This window comes from Loxodonta africana, chromosome 8 (genome assembly GCF_030014295.1).
Source record: "Loxodonta africana isolate mLoxAfr1 chromosome 8, mLoxAfr1.hap2, whole genome shotgun sequence".
NCBI lineage: Eukaryota > Metazoa > Chordata > Mammalia > Proboscidea > Elephantidae > Loxodonta > Loxodonta africana.
In genome coordinates, this window is record NC_087349.1 from 112,479,096 (window position 1) to 112,495,513 (window position 16,418).

The window sequence follows — 16,418 nt, forward strand, 5'->3', positions numbered from 1 at the left end:
GAGGACAGCCATTAGTAGGTGGGGTATGGGCACACGAACTACACCAGGGGGATCTGGGCAGGACACTAAAAGCATCTACTACAGCAGACAGTTGCACATGAAGAGGACCATCCGTATCTTTTGGACAATCTAGAATTCCAGTGGTTTTAGAAACTCCTGTTGTTGCTGCCAAGCCAGTCCCTCTGAGACTTCTCACCATGATTGCCTCATCCCAAATTCAGTCTTCATTTTCAGGTAAGCATTAATCCCAGGGAGCGTAGGGTCAGAGCTGGTCACTGTGAATCTATGAACCGATCACCTCACTCCTCAACTGAAGTTAAAGACACAAAGGTGATAAAAGAACCGGATCCTGGAGTTGTCAAAAGTTTCTTAGGTGATTTGGAACCAAAGATGAAGAGAGTGAGAATAGTGGCTCATTAAATACCTTTACTCCAGGCCCTGTGCCTGACACTTCACTACTTATCAGTATCACAACTGTCCTCTGAAGTGGCTGTTGGTTCTTTTCTCACTTTTTGCACCTGAGGGAATGGAGGTTCACTGAAGTCCAGTAAGCTGCCAAGATTGCTCTGGAAAGGGCAGGAGCAGAGAGTCGGCAAAAGTGCCAATGGCTTGGAAGCCCAGCCGGCTCTGCCTCCAGAGGCTGAGTAGAGGAAGTCCCACAAAGTGATGCAGGGCAGGATCAACCCAGGTTTTCTACTTCCAGCTCCAGGGTGCACTTTCTAGGGCTTACCACTTGCTGATGAATTCAAACAAACCTCGCCAATATTAACCCAGTACTTTACCCTTACAAGTGTCTGATTCATTAAACTTAAAAGCAAGATTTGACATGAGTTGAAATAACTCCAGGAATAAAGGAATCTTCCTGAAGGTATAGAGTGAGAAAGGAAAGATGAGCAGTCCTGCCACCATTGTTTCATGAAAAGGAGCCAGGTGTTTGCAGTAGAGCTCCCTCCAGAGTTTTGAGCATCTAAAGACTGCATGCAGGGAGGGGAGCCCACCCACACAAACCTAACTCTGCTGCTGTCTTTCTAGGCACACTCCTCAGTGGAAAGAGCAGGACTGATTGGTGGAGTGAAGTTAAAAGCTATCCCCTCTGATGGCAAGTTCGCCATGCGGGCTTCAGCCCTGCAGGAGGCCTTGGAGAGAGACAAGGCTGCTGGCCTGATTCCTTTCTTTGTAAGTATCCCAGCACTTATTGTGTATGGTCTGGTGGGAATCTCCCAGTCCTGTCATGCTGAGGGGAGGTCGGAGGATGCCAGGGCCATTGTCCAGGCTTCTGTGGTGGTTACAGGTCAGGTGGTTCTCATCTCTGCTGGTGCCAACCTGCCACTCCTTGAGCAAGGCTGGAAGAGGACTCCATTTATTTTTTGTTGAGCATACCCTCAATGAGATGGATTGACACAGTGGCTGCAACAATGGGCTCAAACATTGTAATGATTGTGAGGATAGCACAGGACTGGGCAGTGTTTTGTTCTGTTGTACACAGGGTCTCTCTGTGTCAGAATCAACACAACAGCACCTAACAACAACAACAATGCTCTGATTTCAGAAAGACGTTGTCAGAAAACCTCAGCCCAGAGTATTCTGGCAAGCCAAGAAGCCTGGTGTCTTTTCCTTGTCAAGTTAAAATTGTCACCATATGATAGTTCTTGATAGCCGTTTTTGGCATGGTAGATGCTGTAGATAATGAGGAATGTACGATGAGTGAACTGAGGGAAAACGAAAAACGAAATGTTCTTGCTACCTAGATCCGTTGTTCTTAATAGATACTTGCAAGAGGCGTGTTGCAAGTGAGTAGTTACTAATTATAGATAAACTAGCTAACTCTCCAAATAGCATCCTGATTCTCTTGTGCTCTAGATACATGTTTTCCAGTGGGGGAGAAATAGCTGGCATTGTACCTAGAACCTGGGAATTATCATAACCCTGATAGGCAATGGGGGTATGCCATGCCTGTGACTGGTATGTCATATGTTAGGTCAATTAAAATGCTGTGACCCATGGCTCTAGCCTAGTGGTGTGCTACCTGGCCCCACAGCATCAGCTGGGGAGCTTTTAAATGATTTGGGTGCCCAGACCTTATTCCGGATCAATTTTGCCAGAATCTCTAGCATGGAGTCTGGCATTGGAGACCTTTAACTGCTCCTTCAAGATTCTGATGTGCAGGGAGGCAGAGCCAACTTGGTGCCCTAGACAGACGAACCACGCCATTCCCCTGCAGCAAAGACCCGGAAAACTAAGTAAAACAGATACATTCATCAATCCTGGAAACCTGGGCATCAAATGTGGTAAAGAACTAGATCAAACACCAAATGGAAGATGAAACTGATAGAAAACAGAGAACTAGGAGACTTATGGAGTGGAGGTCCCCCGCCAACTAACATTGCACAGTGTCGCCATCTTGAAACACAGCCAGCAATGGCCAGGGACAGGAAGTATGGGAAGGCAACTTTACAGAGCTTCCAGCAGGAAACAAAGCATACAGTAACAGAGGAACACATTATCCCACTCTTCTGGTAAGCAGAGTAAGAATCCTCCCCGCCTCAATTCTGTCAGTGCCCACCAGTGGGGGTCCACAATGGGAGCCCCTCCACCCCACTCCCCGGGCCCATCCCATTCCTGCTTGCCATGAGGCTTTTTTTTCTTTCTTTCTCCTTCCCACCTAGCCCTGTAGGTCACCTCCACCCGCTTCCTGCTGGCTCCCACTGCACTGCCACTAGAGAACAGAAAAACAATAGAAAGATGCAGAAAGACCAGAAGTTGGTTCTTTGAAAGGATAAAAAAAATCAACAAACCATTAGCCAAACTGACAAAATAAACACAGGAGTGGAAGCAAATAACATAAATAAGAAATGAGATGGGGGACATTACAACAGATCCAACTGAAATAAAAAGGATCATAACAGAATACTATGAAAAATTGTACTCCAACAAATTTGAGAACCAGAGGAAATGGGCAAATATCTGGAAACATATTATCTACCTAAACGAATACAAACTGAGATAGAAAATCTGAATAGACCCTAACAACGGAAGAGACTGAAGGGGTAATTAAAAACAACAACAACAAAAAAAGCCCTGGCCCAGATGGCTTTACTGAAGAATTCTACCAAACATTCAGAGAAGAGTTCCCAACAGTACTACTCAAACTATTTCAGAACATAGACAAGGAGAGATTACTCCTGAGTTTGTTCTATGAAGCCAGCATAACCCTGATACCAAAGCCAGGCAAAGACATCCCAAAAAAGAAAATTATAGACCAATATCTCTCATGAATATAGATGCAAAAAGTCTCAACAAAATTCTAGCCAATAAAATTCAGCATCATATTAAAAAAATAATAATCATATGCCATGACCAAGTGGGATTCATACCAGGGATGCAAGAATGGTTCAGTACTAGAAAACCAATCACTGTAATTGACCACATAAATAGAACAAAAGAAAAGAATAACATGATCATCTCAATCAACACAGAAAAGACATTTGATAAAGTCCAACATCCATTCCTGATAAAAACTCTCAATAAAATAGGAATAGAAGGGAAATGCCTCAACATAATAAAGGGCATCTATACAAAACCAACAGCCAACATCATTCTCAATGGAGAGAGGCTGAAAACATTCCCCCTGAGAATGGGAACAATACAAGGATGTCCCTTATCACCACTCCTATTTAACATTGTGCTGGAAGTCCTAGCTACAGCAGTATGGCAAGAAAAAGAAATGAAAGGCATCCAAGTTGATAAGGAAGAAGTAAAACTATGCCTATTCACAGGTGATATGATGCTATACATAGAGAACCCCAAAGATTCCACAAGAAAGCTACCAGAACTAATAGAAAGATTCAGCAGAATAGCAGGATATAAGATCAACATAAAAAAATCAGTTGGATTCCTATACACCAACAAAGAGAACTTCAAAAAAGAAATCAGGAAAACAATACCATTTATAATTGCCCCTAAAAAGATAAAATACTTAGGAATAAATTTAACCAGGGTTGTAAAAGACCTATACAAAGACAACTACAAAATACTACTGCAAGAAACCAAAAGAAACCTACATAAATGGAAAAACACACCATGCTCATGGATAGGAAGATTCAACATTGCAAAAATGGCAATTCTACCTAAAGTAATCTACAGATATGCAATCCTGATCCAAAATTCAACAGCATTATTTAACAAGATGGAAAAACTGGTCACCAACTTTATATGGAAAGAAAAGAGGCCCCAGATAAGCAAAGCATTACTAAAGAAAAGGAACAAAATAGGAGGCCTCACACTACCTGATCTCAGAACCTACTATACAGCCAAGGTAGTAGAAACAGCCTGGTACTGGTACAATGGCAGAAATATAGACCAGTGGAACAGAACCGAGAGCCCAGATATAAATCCATCCACTTATGATCAGCTGATGTTTGACAAACACCAAAGCGGAAAAGACAGTCTTTTTAACAAATGGTGCTGGCCAAACTGGTTGGCCATCTGTAAAACAATGAAACAGGACCCATACCTCACATTATATATAAAAACTAAGTCAAAATGGATCAGAGACCTAAATATAAAACCTAAAATGATTAAGATCTTGGAAGAAAAAATAGGGACAATGCTAGGGGCCCTAATACATGGCATAAATACAATACAAATCATAACTAACAATACACAAATATCAGAAGAGAAACCAGATAACTGGGTGCTCCTAAAAATTAAACAATTAGGCTCACCAAGAGTAAAAAAAGAACTTAAAGATTGGGAAAAAAAAGTTTGGCTGCGATGTATCCAACAAGGAGCTAATATCTAAAATCTATAAAATACTTCAACACCTCAACAACAAAAAGACAAATAATTCAGTTAAAAAATGGGCAAAGGATATGAACAGACACTTCACCAAAGAAGACATTCAGGCAGCTACAGACACATGAGGAAATGTTCATGATCATTAGCCATTAGAGAAATGCAAATCAAAACTATAATGAGATACCATCCCGCCCTGACATTACTGGCACTAATAAAAAAAAAAAACAGAAAATAACAAATATTGGAGAGGCTGTGGGGAGATTGGAACTCTTACGCACTACTGGTGGAAATGTAAAATGTTACAACTGCTATGGAAAATGACATGGCGCTTCCTTAAAAAGCTAGAAATAGAAATACTGTATGATCCAGCAACGCTGTCCTAGGAATATAGCCTAAAGAAATAAGAGCCATCACACGAATAGACATACGCACACCTATGTTCATTGCAGCATCATTCACAATAGCAAAAACATGGGAACAACCTAAATGCCCGTCGACAGATGAATGGGTAAACAAATTATGGTCCATACACACAATGGAATACTATGCAACAATAAAGAACAACGACGAATTCAATAAACATCTCACGACATGGATGAATCTGGATGGTGTTATACTGAGTGAAGTAAGTCAACCACAAAAGGACAAAAATGATATGAGACCACTATTATAAAAACTCAGGAAAAGGTTTACACACAGAAAAGAACAACCTTTGCTGATGAAGAGGGAGGGGAGGTCAGGGAGGGGAAATTATTAACTGGATAGTAGACAAGTGTTAACTTTGGTGAAGGGAAAGACAACACATGATATAGGGGAAGTCAGCGCAACTTGACCAACGCAGAGTCATAGAAGCTTCCTAGACACATCCAAACATCTTGAGGCGCCGAGTTACTGAGGCTGAAGATTGGGGACCATAGTCTTGGGGGACATATAAGTCAACTGGCATAACATAGTTTATAAAGAAACTGTTCTACATCCTACTTTGGTGTGTACCGTCTGAGGTCTCCAAAGCTTGTGAGTGGCCATCTAAGATACATCTATTGGTCCATCCTGTCTGGAGCAAAGGAGAATGAAGAAAACCAAAGACACAAGGAAAATATCATTCCAAAGGACTAATGGACCACATGAACCACGGCCTCCACAAGCCTGAGCCTAGAAGAACTAGATGGTGCTCAGCTACGACCACTGACCACTGAACAGAGATCACAATACAGGGTCCCAGACAGAGCAGGAGAAAAATACAGAACAAAATTCAAAATCATAAAAAAAAGATCAGACTTACTACTGGTCTGACAGAGACTGAAGGAACCCCAGAGACTATCATTATGGAACATCCTGCTAACTCAGAACTGAAAGCCACTCCCGAAGTCTACCTTTCAGCCGAAGTTTAGACAGTCCTCTAAAACAAACAATAACACACGTGAGGAGCATGCTTCTTAGTTCAATTAAGCATAAGAAACCACAGGGGCAACACCTGCCCAAAAACAAAGAAGAGAAGGTAGGAAGGGACAGGAAAACTGGACGAATGGACACAGGGAACCCAGAGTGGAAGGGGGGAGAGTGCTGACACATTGTGGGGATTGAAACCAATATCACAAAACAATTTTTGTAAACTTTCACCTGAAGCATAATCAAATTATAGCCAAAGATTCTGATGTGCAGTTAGAGTGGAGTCAAAGCTGCTCAGGATACTTTTCAATATTTGGGAATTACTGAATATTTAAAGCAGTCTAGGTTTGATTGACTTTTTACGGGCCACAGACTAACAACATCCCTTATCTTTCATTTTGTTTGGTTTCTGGGATCTTTCATTTAAGAATTAATCTTTGAGAAATTTTTTTTCTGCAAAAACTGTTTCAGTCAATTCATGTGACTGGGAAAGGTCTGGAGGATGTGATTGTATCTAAAACTTGACCCTGCTTTTGAGGAGTTCACAGGGCAATCAGGAGCATAAGCAAATAATTGCAGTGTAGAAGGATTAACACGGTTCGGAGGGAGTACGTAGAGCCAGACGATGGCCAAGTCATTTTGAAGAACGGAACCAGAGTGGATTAAGTGGCTTAAGGCTCAATTGTCATTTTACTCCAAGGTCTTTCCTGACCCCCTTACCTGGCATTTCCTAGTGACCCTACCCTGCTTTACTTTTCTCCATTGCGTTTGCGTACATGCTTATGTATGTCAATATGTGTGTATGTAAATATGTACCAGAATGTAAGCTACATAAAGGGAGGGTCTATTTTTTTTTTTTTTTTTATCCCCAGCTACTGGAAGAGAAATTGGCACTTAGCAGAAGCTCAATAAATATTTGTCAAATAAAGGTTTGGCAGGAAGGTAATTTTAGATAGAAAGCTTAACGTTCAAACTTTCAAATGTAATTTAAAAGGGTTCTATTTAAATTAGGTAAAAAATTTTGACACTGTAAAACCACTGCCGTCGAGTCGATTCCGACTCATAGCGACCCTAGAGGACAGAGTAGAATTGCCCCATAGGGTTTCCAAGAAGTGCCTGGCGGATTTGAACTGACAACCTTTTGGTTAGCAGCCATAGCACTTAACCACTACGCCACCAGGGTTTCCTTTGCCACTATTAAGACTCACTTGAATTTCCTGTCTAGGATAAAATAAATATATCAAAACATATCCCCTAGATGTGAAACATGAAAGCAATGGAGGAAGCACCACATGAAATGAGATTTTATAAAACTAAAAAAACTATATTAAATATCATAAATAAAATCAGAAGACAAATGCTCTGCAGAAAATTGTTATAGCATATATGATAAAGTATATGTACATACATATATATACACACACATACATTTATATATATACATACCTATGTCATTGTTAGTTGTCACTGAGTTGGCCTCTGACTCATGGAGACACTACTCACAACAGAACTAAACAGAACCAGGTCCTGTGCCATCCCCAGGATAGGTTCAGATCTGACTGCTGTGCTCCACAGGGTTTTCACTGGCTGATTGAAGGAGCTTCTACCTAGTCCATCTTAGTCTGAAAGCTATATTGAAGACTGTTCAGCCTCGTATCAACATGTAGCCTTCATTGACAGATAAATGGTGGCTGCACTTTGTCTGGGAATTGACCTCAGTTCTCCCACATGGAAGGCGAGAATTCTACCACTGAAATCTTTTTCCTATTGGGTAGCATTTGCATGATATAGCTCTTTCCATCCTTTTACTTTTAAACTTCCTGTCCCCTAATATTTAAGATGTCTCTTGTAAACAGTATATTGTGGTGGTGGTTATTTTTGGTTTACTTGTTTGTTTTTTAATCCAGTATGGCAGTTATTACCTATTTAGTCCATTTACACTTAAGGTAATGACTGATACATTCAGGTTTATATTTACCATTTTACTGTTTGTTTTCTATGGTTGTTTTCCTCTGCTCTTTTACCTTTTCTTGGATTAACTGAGTGTTTTGTATTATTCCACTTTTCCTCATTTTAGCTCGTTTGCTATATACTCTTTGATTTTACCTTTAGTTGTTACCCTAGATATTAAAATGTACATCTTTAACTTATTTAAAAAAAATCTTTAACTTATTTAAGTCTAATGTAAATGAGTGCTTTTACACTTTCCAGATAATGCTGGAGCCTTAGAATTCTTTAACTCTATATACTTCCCTTTCTTCTCTGTATTACATTTTAATTCTACATTTAAGGCACTCCCCCCCTGCAAAAAAAACCCATTGCCTTCGAGTCGATTCTGACTCATAGCGACTCTATAGGACGGAGGAGAACTGCCCCATAGAGTTTCAAGGAACACCTGGTGCATTTGAACTGCCGACCTTTTGGTTAGCAGCCATAGCTCTTAACCACTACGCCTCTAGGGTTTCCAAAACTCTACAAGACATTATTACAAGACACTATTATTATTATCTTATATAAAAATAGAAAAATTATTTTTATATAGTTTTATAGCCAATATTAATTTAGATAAATCCACATATTTCTCTTTTCATTGCTCTTAATTTCTCCCTGAATTTTCTTGTTTCCAACTGAGGTCATGTGCTTCTGTCTGAAAAAACTCTCTTCAGAATTTCCTTTAGTGTGAAACTGGTACGATAAATCATCTCAGTGTTTCTGTTTCTGAAAACGTCTGTTTTGCTTTCACCTTTGAAAGATATTTTTGTTGGGTATAGAAATGGAAACCCTGGCGGCGTAGGGGTTAAGAGGTCGGCAGTTCCTAATCCACCAGCCGCTCCTTGGAAACCCTATGGGGCAGTTCTACTCCATCCTACAGGGTTGCTATGAGTAAAAAAAAAAAAAAAAAAAGAGCAGGTTTTTATTTAAATCAAAGTTGGTAGCTATTTTCTTCAGTGATTTTAAATATGGAAGTCTGTTAACTTCTTTACTCCATGATTTCTGTTGGTGGATTAGCTGTCAGTTTTAACGTTATTCTTATGAAGATAATGTGGCAATGCAGCTTCCTCCCTCCCTCCCACCCCCCGCAGATTGTATCATTTCCTTTTTGTGTTTGTTTTAAGGCAGTTTTTACTATGATGCAAGTAAAATTGGTTTTCTTTGTACTTATTCTGCTTGGATTTCATAGAACTTCTTGAATCTGTGAGTTGGTGTTTCCAATCAGTTTTGGAAAATTCTGGAACATTATCTTTTCAGAGTTTACTTCTCCCCTTTCTCTCTCTCCTTCCATTCTAGGATGCTGTTTACACATATATTAGATCTTTCCGATGAGTCCCAAATATCTTATACTCCTTTCCATGTTTTCCTTTTTTTTATCTCCATACTTTAGTTTGACTTATTTTCCAGTTTACCGGTTCTCTCTCTGTCTTGCTGATAAATGAATATATCATGTTGCTAATTTCAAATATTAATTTTTCAAATTAATTTTGATTTAAAGAAAGTTGCAAAGATAGTACAGAGAGGTTTCTTATATCCTTCATGCAGTTTCCCCCAAAGGTAACATCTTACGTAACTATAGTACAATAGCAAAACCAAGAAACTGGCATTGGTACACTGTGTGTGTATAGTACTATGTCATTTTATTACATATCACATGACCTTAAGGAACGCAGTTCTACTCTGAAGCACATGGAGTCACCATGAGTCGGAATCGACAAAACAGCAGTGTGTTTTGGTTTTGTATTCATGTAACCACAACTTTGATCAAGACATAGAACTATTTCATTACCACAAAAATCTTCCTCATGTTACACCTTTATAGTCATACCTAACACTCCCAACCATGCCTAACCACTAACCTGCTTTCCATCTCTATACTTTTATAATTTTGAGAATGTTGCATGAATGAAATGATACAGTTTATACCCTTTTAAGATTAGCTTTTTTTTCACTCAGCATAATGCCCTTGAGATCTACCCAAGTTGTTGCATGTATCAACATGTACTCCTTTTTATTGCTGAGTAATATTCCATGGTATGGATGTATCACTTTTTTTTCTCCTATTGAAGGACATTATGATTGTTTCCAGCTTTTGGCTATTATAAGTAAAGTTTCTATGAACATTGGTGTACAAGGTTTTGGGGAGATGAGTTTTCATTTTTCTGGGATAGATACCTAAGAATGCAATTGCTGGGACATATGGTAGTTGTATGTTTAGTTTTTTAAGAAAGTGCCAAACTATATTCCAGAATAGTTGTACCATCTTACCTTCCCACCAGAAATGTATGAGAGATCGAGTTTCTCCACAGCCTCCTCAGCATTTGGTATTCTCACTATGTACTTTTTTTTTTTTTTAAATTTAAGCCCTTCTGATAGGTATACAGTAATGTCTCATCATGGTCTTAATTTTCATTTCCCTGTTGACTAGTGATGCTGAACATCTTTTCAGGTGCTTATTTGCCATCCAAATATCATCTTTGTCAAAATGTGTCCTCTTGCCTTTTGCCCATTTCTAAACTGATTTTCTTTTGAGTTTTGAGAACTCTTTATATATTCTAGATGTGAGTCCTTTGTCGGGTAAGAGGTGTTCAAATATTTTTTTCCCAGTCTGTGGCTTGCATTTTCATCCTCTTAAGGGGGTCTCTCATAGCACAAAGGTTTTTAATTTTGATGAAGTGCAATTTATTGATTTTTTCTTTTATGGATTATACTTTTGGTATGTCTAAGAAATCTTCACTAAGCCATAGGTTCCAAAGAACTTCTCCTATGTTTTCTTCTAAAAGTTTTATAGTTTTACATTTAAATCTTGGATTTATTTTGAGTCGAAGTATGAGATTTAGGTCAAGGCTCATTTTTTTTTTTTTTTTTGCCTATTCTATTTATTCACCAACATCTATTAAAAGACCATCCTTCATCTACTGAATTGCTTTTGCACATATGTCAAAAATCAGTTGGCCGTATTTGTGTGAAGCTATTTCCAGGTTTTCTGTTCTGTTCCATTGATCTATATGTCTATACGTTTGCCAATACCACACAGTTTGGATTACTGTAGCTCTATAATATGTCTTGAAATTGGGTACACTGATTTCTCGCACTTTATTCTTCTTTTTCAAAATTATTTTAGCTATTCCAATTTTTTTTTTACCTTACACATATATACAAAAAATCTTATTGGAATATTGATAGGAGTTACATCAAACCTACATGTCAATTTGGGGAGAATTGACATCTTTCCATATTGAGTCTTCTAATCCATGAAAAAAATATGTCTCTCCATTTATTTAAATTTTCTTCAACTTCTTCCATTGGAGGTTTGTAGTTTCAGTATATAAACCCTTTTGCTTCTTTTTTCTTTTTTTTGAACAACTGAAAGAACTGAAAATGGTATTGTATTTTTAATTTTAGTGTCTCTAGGTTTATTGCTGCTACAATGGGCTCAAGCGTAACAATGTAAGGATGGTACAGCACTGGGCTTTGTTTTGTTCTGTTGTACATGGGGTCGCTATGAGTTGGAATCAGCTTGACAGCACCTAACAACAGCAAGATATACATATATGTAGTTACATATATATATATATAATATGCACATATATATTATACATATAGAATGTATATATACATATATGTTATTATATACATATTCTAATTGCTAATACTTTAAGAATTTTTACATCTGTGTTCATGAGGGCTATTCTGTAGTGCTCTTTTTCTGGTTTTGGTTTTGGTATTAGGATAGTATTGGATTTATAAAATAAATTGAAAAATGTTTCCTCTTCTATTTTCTGGAAGAGGTTGTATAGAATTGATGTTATTCTTTTTTAAGCATTTGGTAATATTCTTCAGTGAAATATCTGGGCCTGAGATATATTTCTTGGGAGTTTTTCAAATTATGAGTTTAAGTTTCTTAATATATAGGGCTTTTCAAATTATTTATTTCATATTGTGTTAGTTGTAGTAGTTTCTGCTTTTTAAGGAACTAGTTCATTTCATCCAAGTTGCCAAATTTATGTGGGTAGAGTTGTTCCTTGGAAACTCTGTGGGGGCAGTTCTACTCTGACCTATAGGGTTGCTATGAGTCAGATCAACTCGACGGCACTGGGTTTGTTTTAGAGCCGTTCTTAGGATTCTTTTTTGATGTCAGCATTCCTGATACTGGTAATTTGTGCCATCTCTCTCTTTTTGGTGACTCTTGCTAGAGGTTTGTCAGTGTTATTGATCTTTTAAAAAACCAATTTTTGTTTCATTGATTTCCTCTATTTTTTGTTTTGTTTCAATTTCACTGATTTCTGTCCTTATGTTTGTTATTTCCTACTGTGTGCCTGCTTTAGGCTTATTTTGCTATACTTTTTTCTGATTTCCTGGGACCTTCGCATTTTTCTAGTGTAAGGATTTAGGCTGTGAATCTCCCTGTCAGCACTACTTTAGTTAAGTCCCACAAATTTTGGTATGTTATACTTTGATTTTCACTCAGTTCAATGTATTTTTTAATTTCTTTTGAGACTTCCTCTTTAGCACATGGGTTATTTAGAAATGTGTTATTTAGTTTCCAATTGTTTGAAGATTTTCTTGTTATACTTCTGTCATTAGTTCGATTGTATCATGGTTAGAAAACACACCCTCTATGGCTCAGGATATGGCTCTTGGTATATGGTTCATGGGTGCTTGAAAAGAATGTGTATTCTGTTGTTGTTGGGTGGGGTGTTCTATAAATATTTACTGTATCATGTTGGTTGATGGTGTTTTGTGTTCTTCTGTCTTACATAGGGAAAACTGGCTGATATTTTGTCCAATTATTCTGTCAATTGTTTAGAGAGGGATGTTGAAGTATTTATTAATTTTTCCATCGTATATTTTGTGTTTATTTGTTTTTTGTTTGATGCATAAATATTTAAGATTACTTTGTCATCTTGATGGATTGACCCTCTTATCATTGTATAACATACATTTCTGTTCCTGGTAATTTTCTTTTACCTGAAGTCTACCCGATATTAATATAACTGCCACTGTTTTTTTGATTAATGTTTGTGTAACGTGTATTATCCCATCCTTTTACTTTTTTTTTTTTAATTTCAGTCTACCTATATCATATTTGAAGTGAGTTTCTTCTAGAGAGCATAGATGGTCATGTTTATTTATTTTTAATCCACTCTGTCAATCTCTTTCAATTGGTATTTAGACAATTTACATTTTAATGTAATGCTTGGGCTTAGGTCTGCCGTTTTATTTTTATTTTCTGTTTGTCCTCTCTGTTTTTATTTTATTTTTCAATATTTTCTTTACTTCTCTTTCCTGTGGGTTACTTATTGTTTAGAATTTCATTTTGATTTATTTATAAAGTTTTTAAGTATATCTCTTTGTGTGGCTTTCTTACTGGTTGGTCTAGTTATTATACTATATATATATCTTATCCTGGTCTACAGATATCAACATTTTACCAGTTGGAGTGAAGTATAGAAGCCTTACCTCCTTTATAGCCCTTTACCCTCCCCCCATAATAATATAATTGTGTTGAATATTTCTCCTACATACATTAAGAACCACATCAGATAGTGTAATAAATTTTGCTTCAAACATCAAACATAATTTAGAAAACTTAAGAGAAGGAAAGTCTATTGTATTTACCAATACTTTTGCTCTTTTGTTTTCTCTCTTTTCCTGGTGATTCCAGATTCTTTCTTTTCTTATTTGCTTTCTCTCTAGGGAACTTTCTTTAGTCATTCTTTTAGGTTAGGTCTGCTCGTGACAAATTCTCTTCGTTTTCTTTCATTTGAAAATGTTTTGATTTCCCCTTTATCCCTGAAGGATAACAAATAATAAACTTCCTAATTCTAAAATTTTTATCTGATCCTCTTTAACAGATTTTAATTCTCTGGTGAAACTTTCCATCTTGTCGTTTATTTTATTGAACATATTAATCATAATTATTTTAATTATGCTGACCCTAATATCTGTATCACTTGTGAGTCTGTTTTCTATTTCCTTTTTTTCCTCTTGGTCTCTTAGTCCTGTTTCCTGGTATAACTCATAATTTTTTTATTTTTTAATCAGTGTTGAACTTTGTGTATGAAGAGACTTTAGATTATGTTATTTTCCTGTATAGCGGATTCATCCTAGTCTCCAGTAAGAAGCTAAAGAAGTGAAAGAGCACCTCAGTACAATCAGAGGTTGAGCTTGCACAAGGCTGTGTTCTGACTTTGCAAAGTTCTGACTACTTCTGCTTTGCCCCTATTCCTTTTATGTTGTCTTCCTTACAGTGGGATGTTTTTCAGGGCCCCTGTACACTGGTGGAGCCCTGGTGGTCCAGTGGTTAAGTGATATGGCTGCTAACCAAAAGGTTGGCAGTTCAAATTCACCAGATGCTCCTTGGAAACCCTATGGGGCAGTTCTTCTCTGTCCTGTAGGGAGGGTTGCTATGGGTTGGAAATGACTCGATGGCAATGGGTAATGGGTTCGTTGGTACGAGTCACTGGGTTGTGCAAATGGCTAATGCACTTGACTGCTAACTGAAAGTTTGGAAGTTTGAGTCTACCCAGAGGTGCCTTGGAAGAAAGTCTTGGTGATCTAATTCCAAAAAATCAGCCACTGAAAACCCTATGGATCACAGTTCTACTCTGACACACATAGGGTTACTATGAGTTGAAATGGCTTGATGGCAATGTTTTTTGTTGTTTTTGTTTTATTGTCCTAGACCCCAATTTTTGTCTTCCCAGCATCGTCAAACTGCTGAAAACTACACTCAGATTTTCATCTCCTTTTTGTTTTTCTCCTTGGTTTCTTTTCGTTTCAGCTTAAAGAAGTAGTAAATGCTTTGACAGGAAAGCAGTACAGCATATTGAGTTCAGTTTTTTGTATTTCCTTTCTTTCTGGAATCTTGGTCCCTCAAGTCCTGGCTTCCATGGCAGATCCAAACCCCAAAACATTCCTCAGCCCTGTGAGGTCTTAAAACCCTGCTGGCTTCACAGCCTTTCCATAAGGCCCTCTGCCTCAGAGTGCAGCCTCTCAGCACTGGGAACCGTAAGAATCAACATAGGCACCAAGGAAAAGGCAGTGAGCAGAATGATCAACCCCCTCCACTGAGTTTCTCTTCTTTCTGAGATCTTGGCTCCTTAAGCCTTGGCTGCTTCTAAAGCTTTTTAATGCCTTCACCCCAATGAGGTTTGAATTTTCCAGTTGTTTTTTCTGGAACTGTTGGTTCGCTACAGGCTAGTCGATCTTAGCCAAACTGGAAATGCAAATTAAAATAACAGTGTATTATTAATGAAGAACAAGTTTCCTTTTTTTCAGTTTTTGTACTAATTTTTTCTGACTCTAGAAAGTTTGGAGATCATAAGAGAGTATAGAGAAGGAAATAAAGATTAGAGAAAAAAAATTTAACATTTTGGTTTATATCTTTTTAGCTCTTTCTCTGTGTACATTTACATATATTTAAACAAAATTAAGATCATGTTGTATACATTGACTTGTGACTTTCTTCACCTCATGTATTATGGACATTTCTCCATGAAAACATTATTCTGTTAAGAAGTTTCATAGTATTCCATTATATCTCTATTCTCTTCTCTCTCTTCTTTCCAAATTATTTTATAAATGTTAATAGTGTCCCTACTGGCCAGCAGTTGCAGCAGCACCAAGGGTGTAAGCCAGAGTCATAGACTAAAGGCTTTTAGTAATGGAAAACTTAGGTAGAGAAGGACAGCACTGAATCCTGCTTGTTATCTTAAGTGGGTAGCCATGGGATTATGAAGCAGGACTGGGGGTGAGGGGGAACCCATTGCCATCAAGTCAATTCCAACTCATAGCAACCCTAGAGGACAGAGTAGAACTTCCCCATAGGGTTTCCAAGGAGCAGCTCATGGATTCAAACTGCTGACCTTTTGGTTAACAGCTGAGCTCTAACCACTGTGCCACCAGGGCTCCATTGCCCAACTGTTTTCAATAAAACTATAGGTGTAATGCTTATCATTATGCATATGTGTAATAATTCTTTGCATAATTCTGGGATACAGGCTCAAAGCCTTCATTATCTTCTCAGATGAGTTTGGAGATCCCTCAGAATTCAAGACCCATTGCTGAAAATAGGTGGACATCTTGCAGGTTTTGAACCAGGAAAGCTGAATCTCTGTAGCCCCATGAACTAGTTTGGGGTTTTAACAGAATTTCCCTCTTTTTTCTTGTGATGATTTGCCTTAGCTAACTAGCCAATTTCATTATGTCAGGCACAAGGCAGAGGGCAACCCCTG

General features: G+C 37.9%; 1 protein-coding gene across 1 annotated transcript in view; it reads left to right on the top strand.

Annotated features, from left to right (window-relative positions):
* The window catches only part of DDC (dopa decarboxylase), an 81,617-nt gene that overhangs the window by 19,031 nt on the left and 46,168 nt on the right, over positions 1-16,418 (top strand). The window contains exon 5 of the mRNA XM_003407138.4: positions 1,033-1,176. Within this exon, the coding sequence (XP_003407186.2) occupies positions 1,033-1,176 (144 nt within the window). The remainder of the gene's footprint in view (positions 1-1,032; positions 1,177-16,418) is intronic.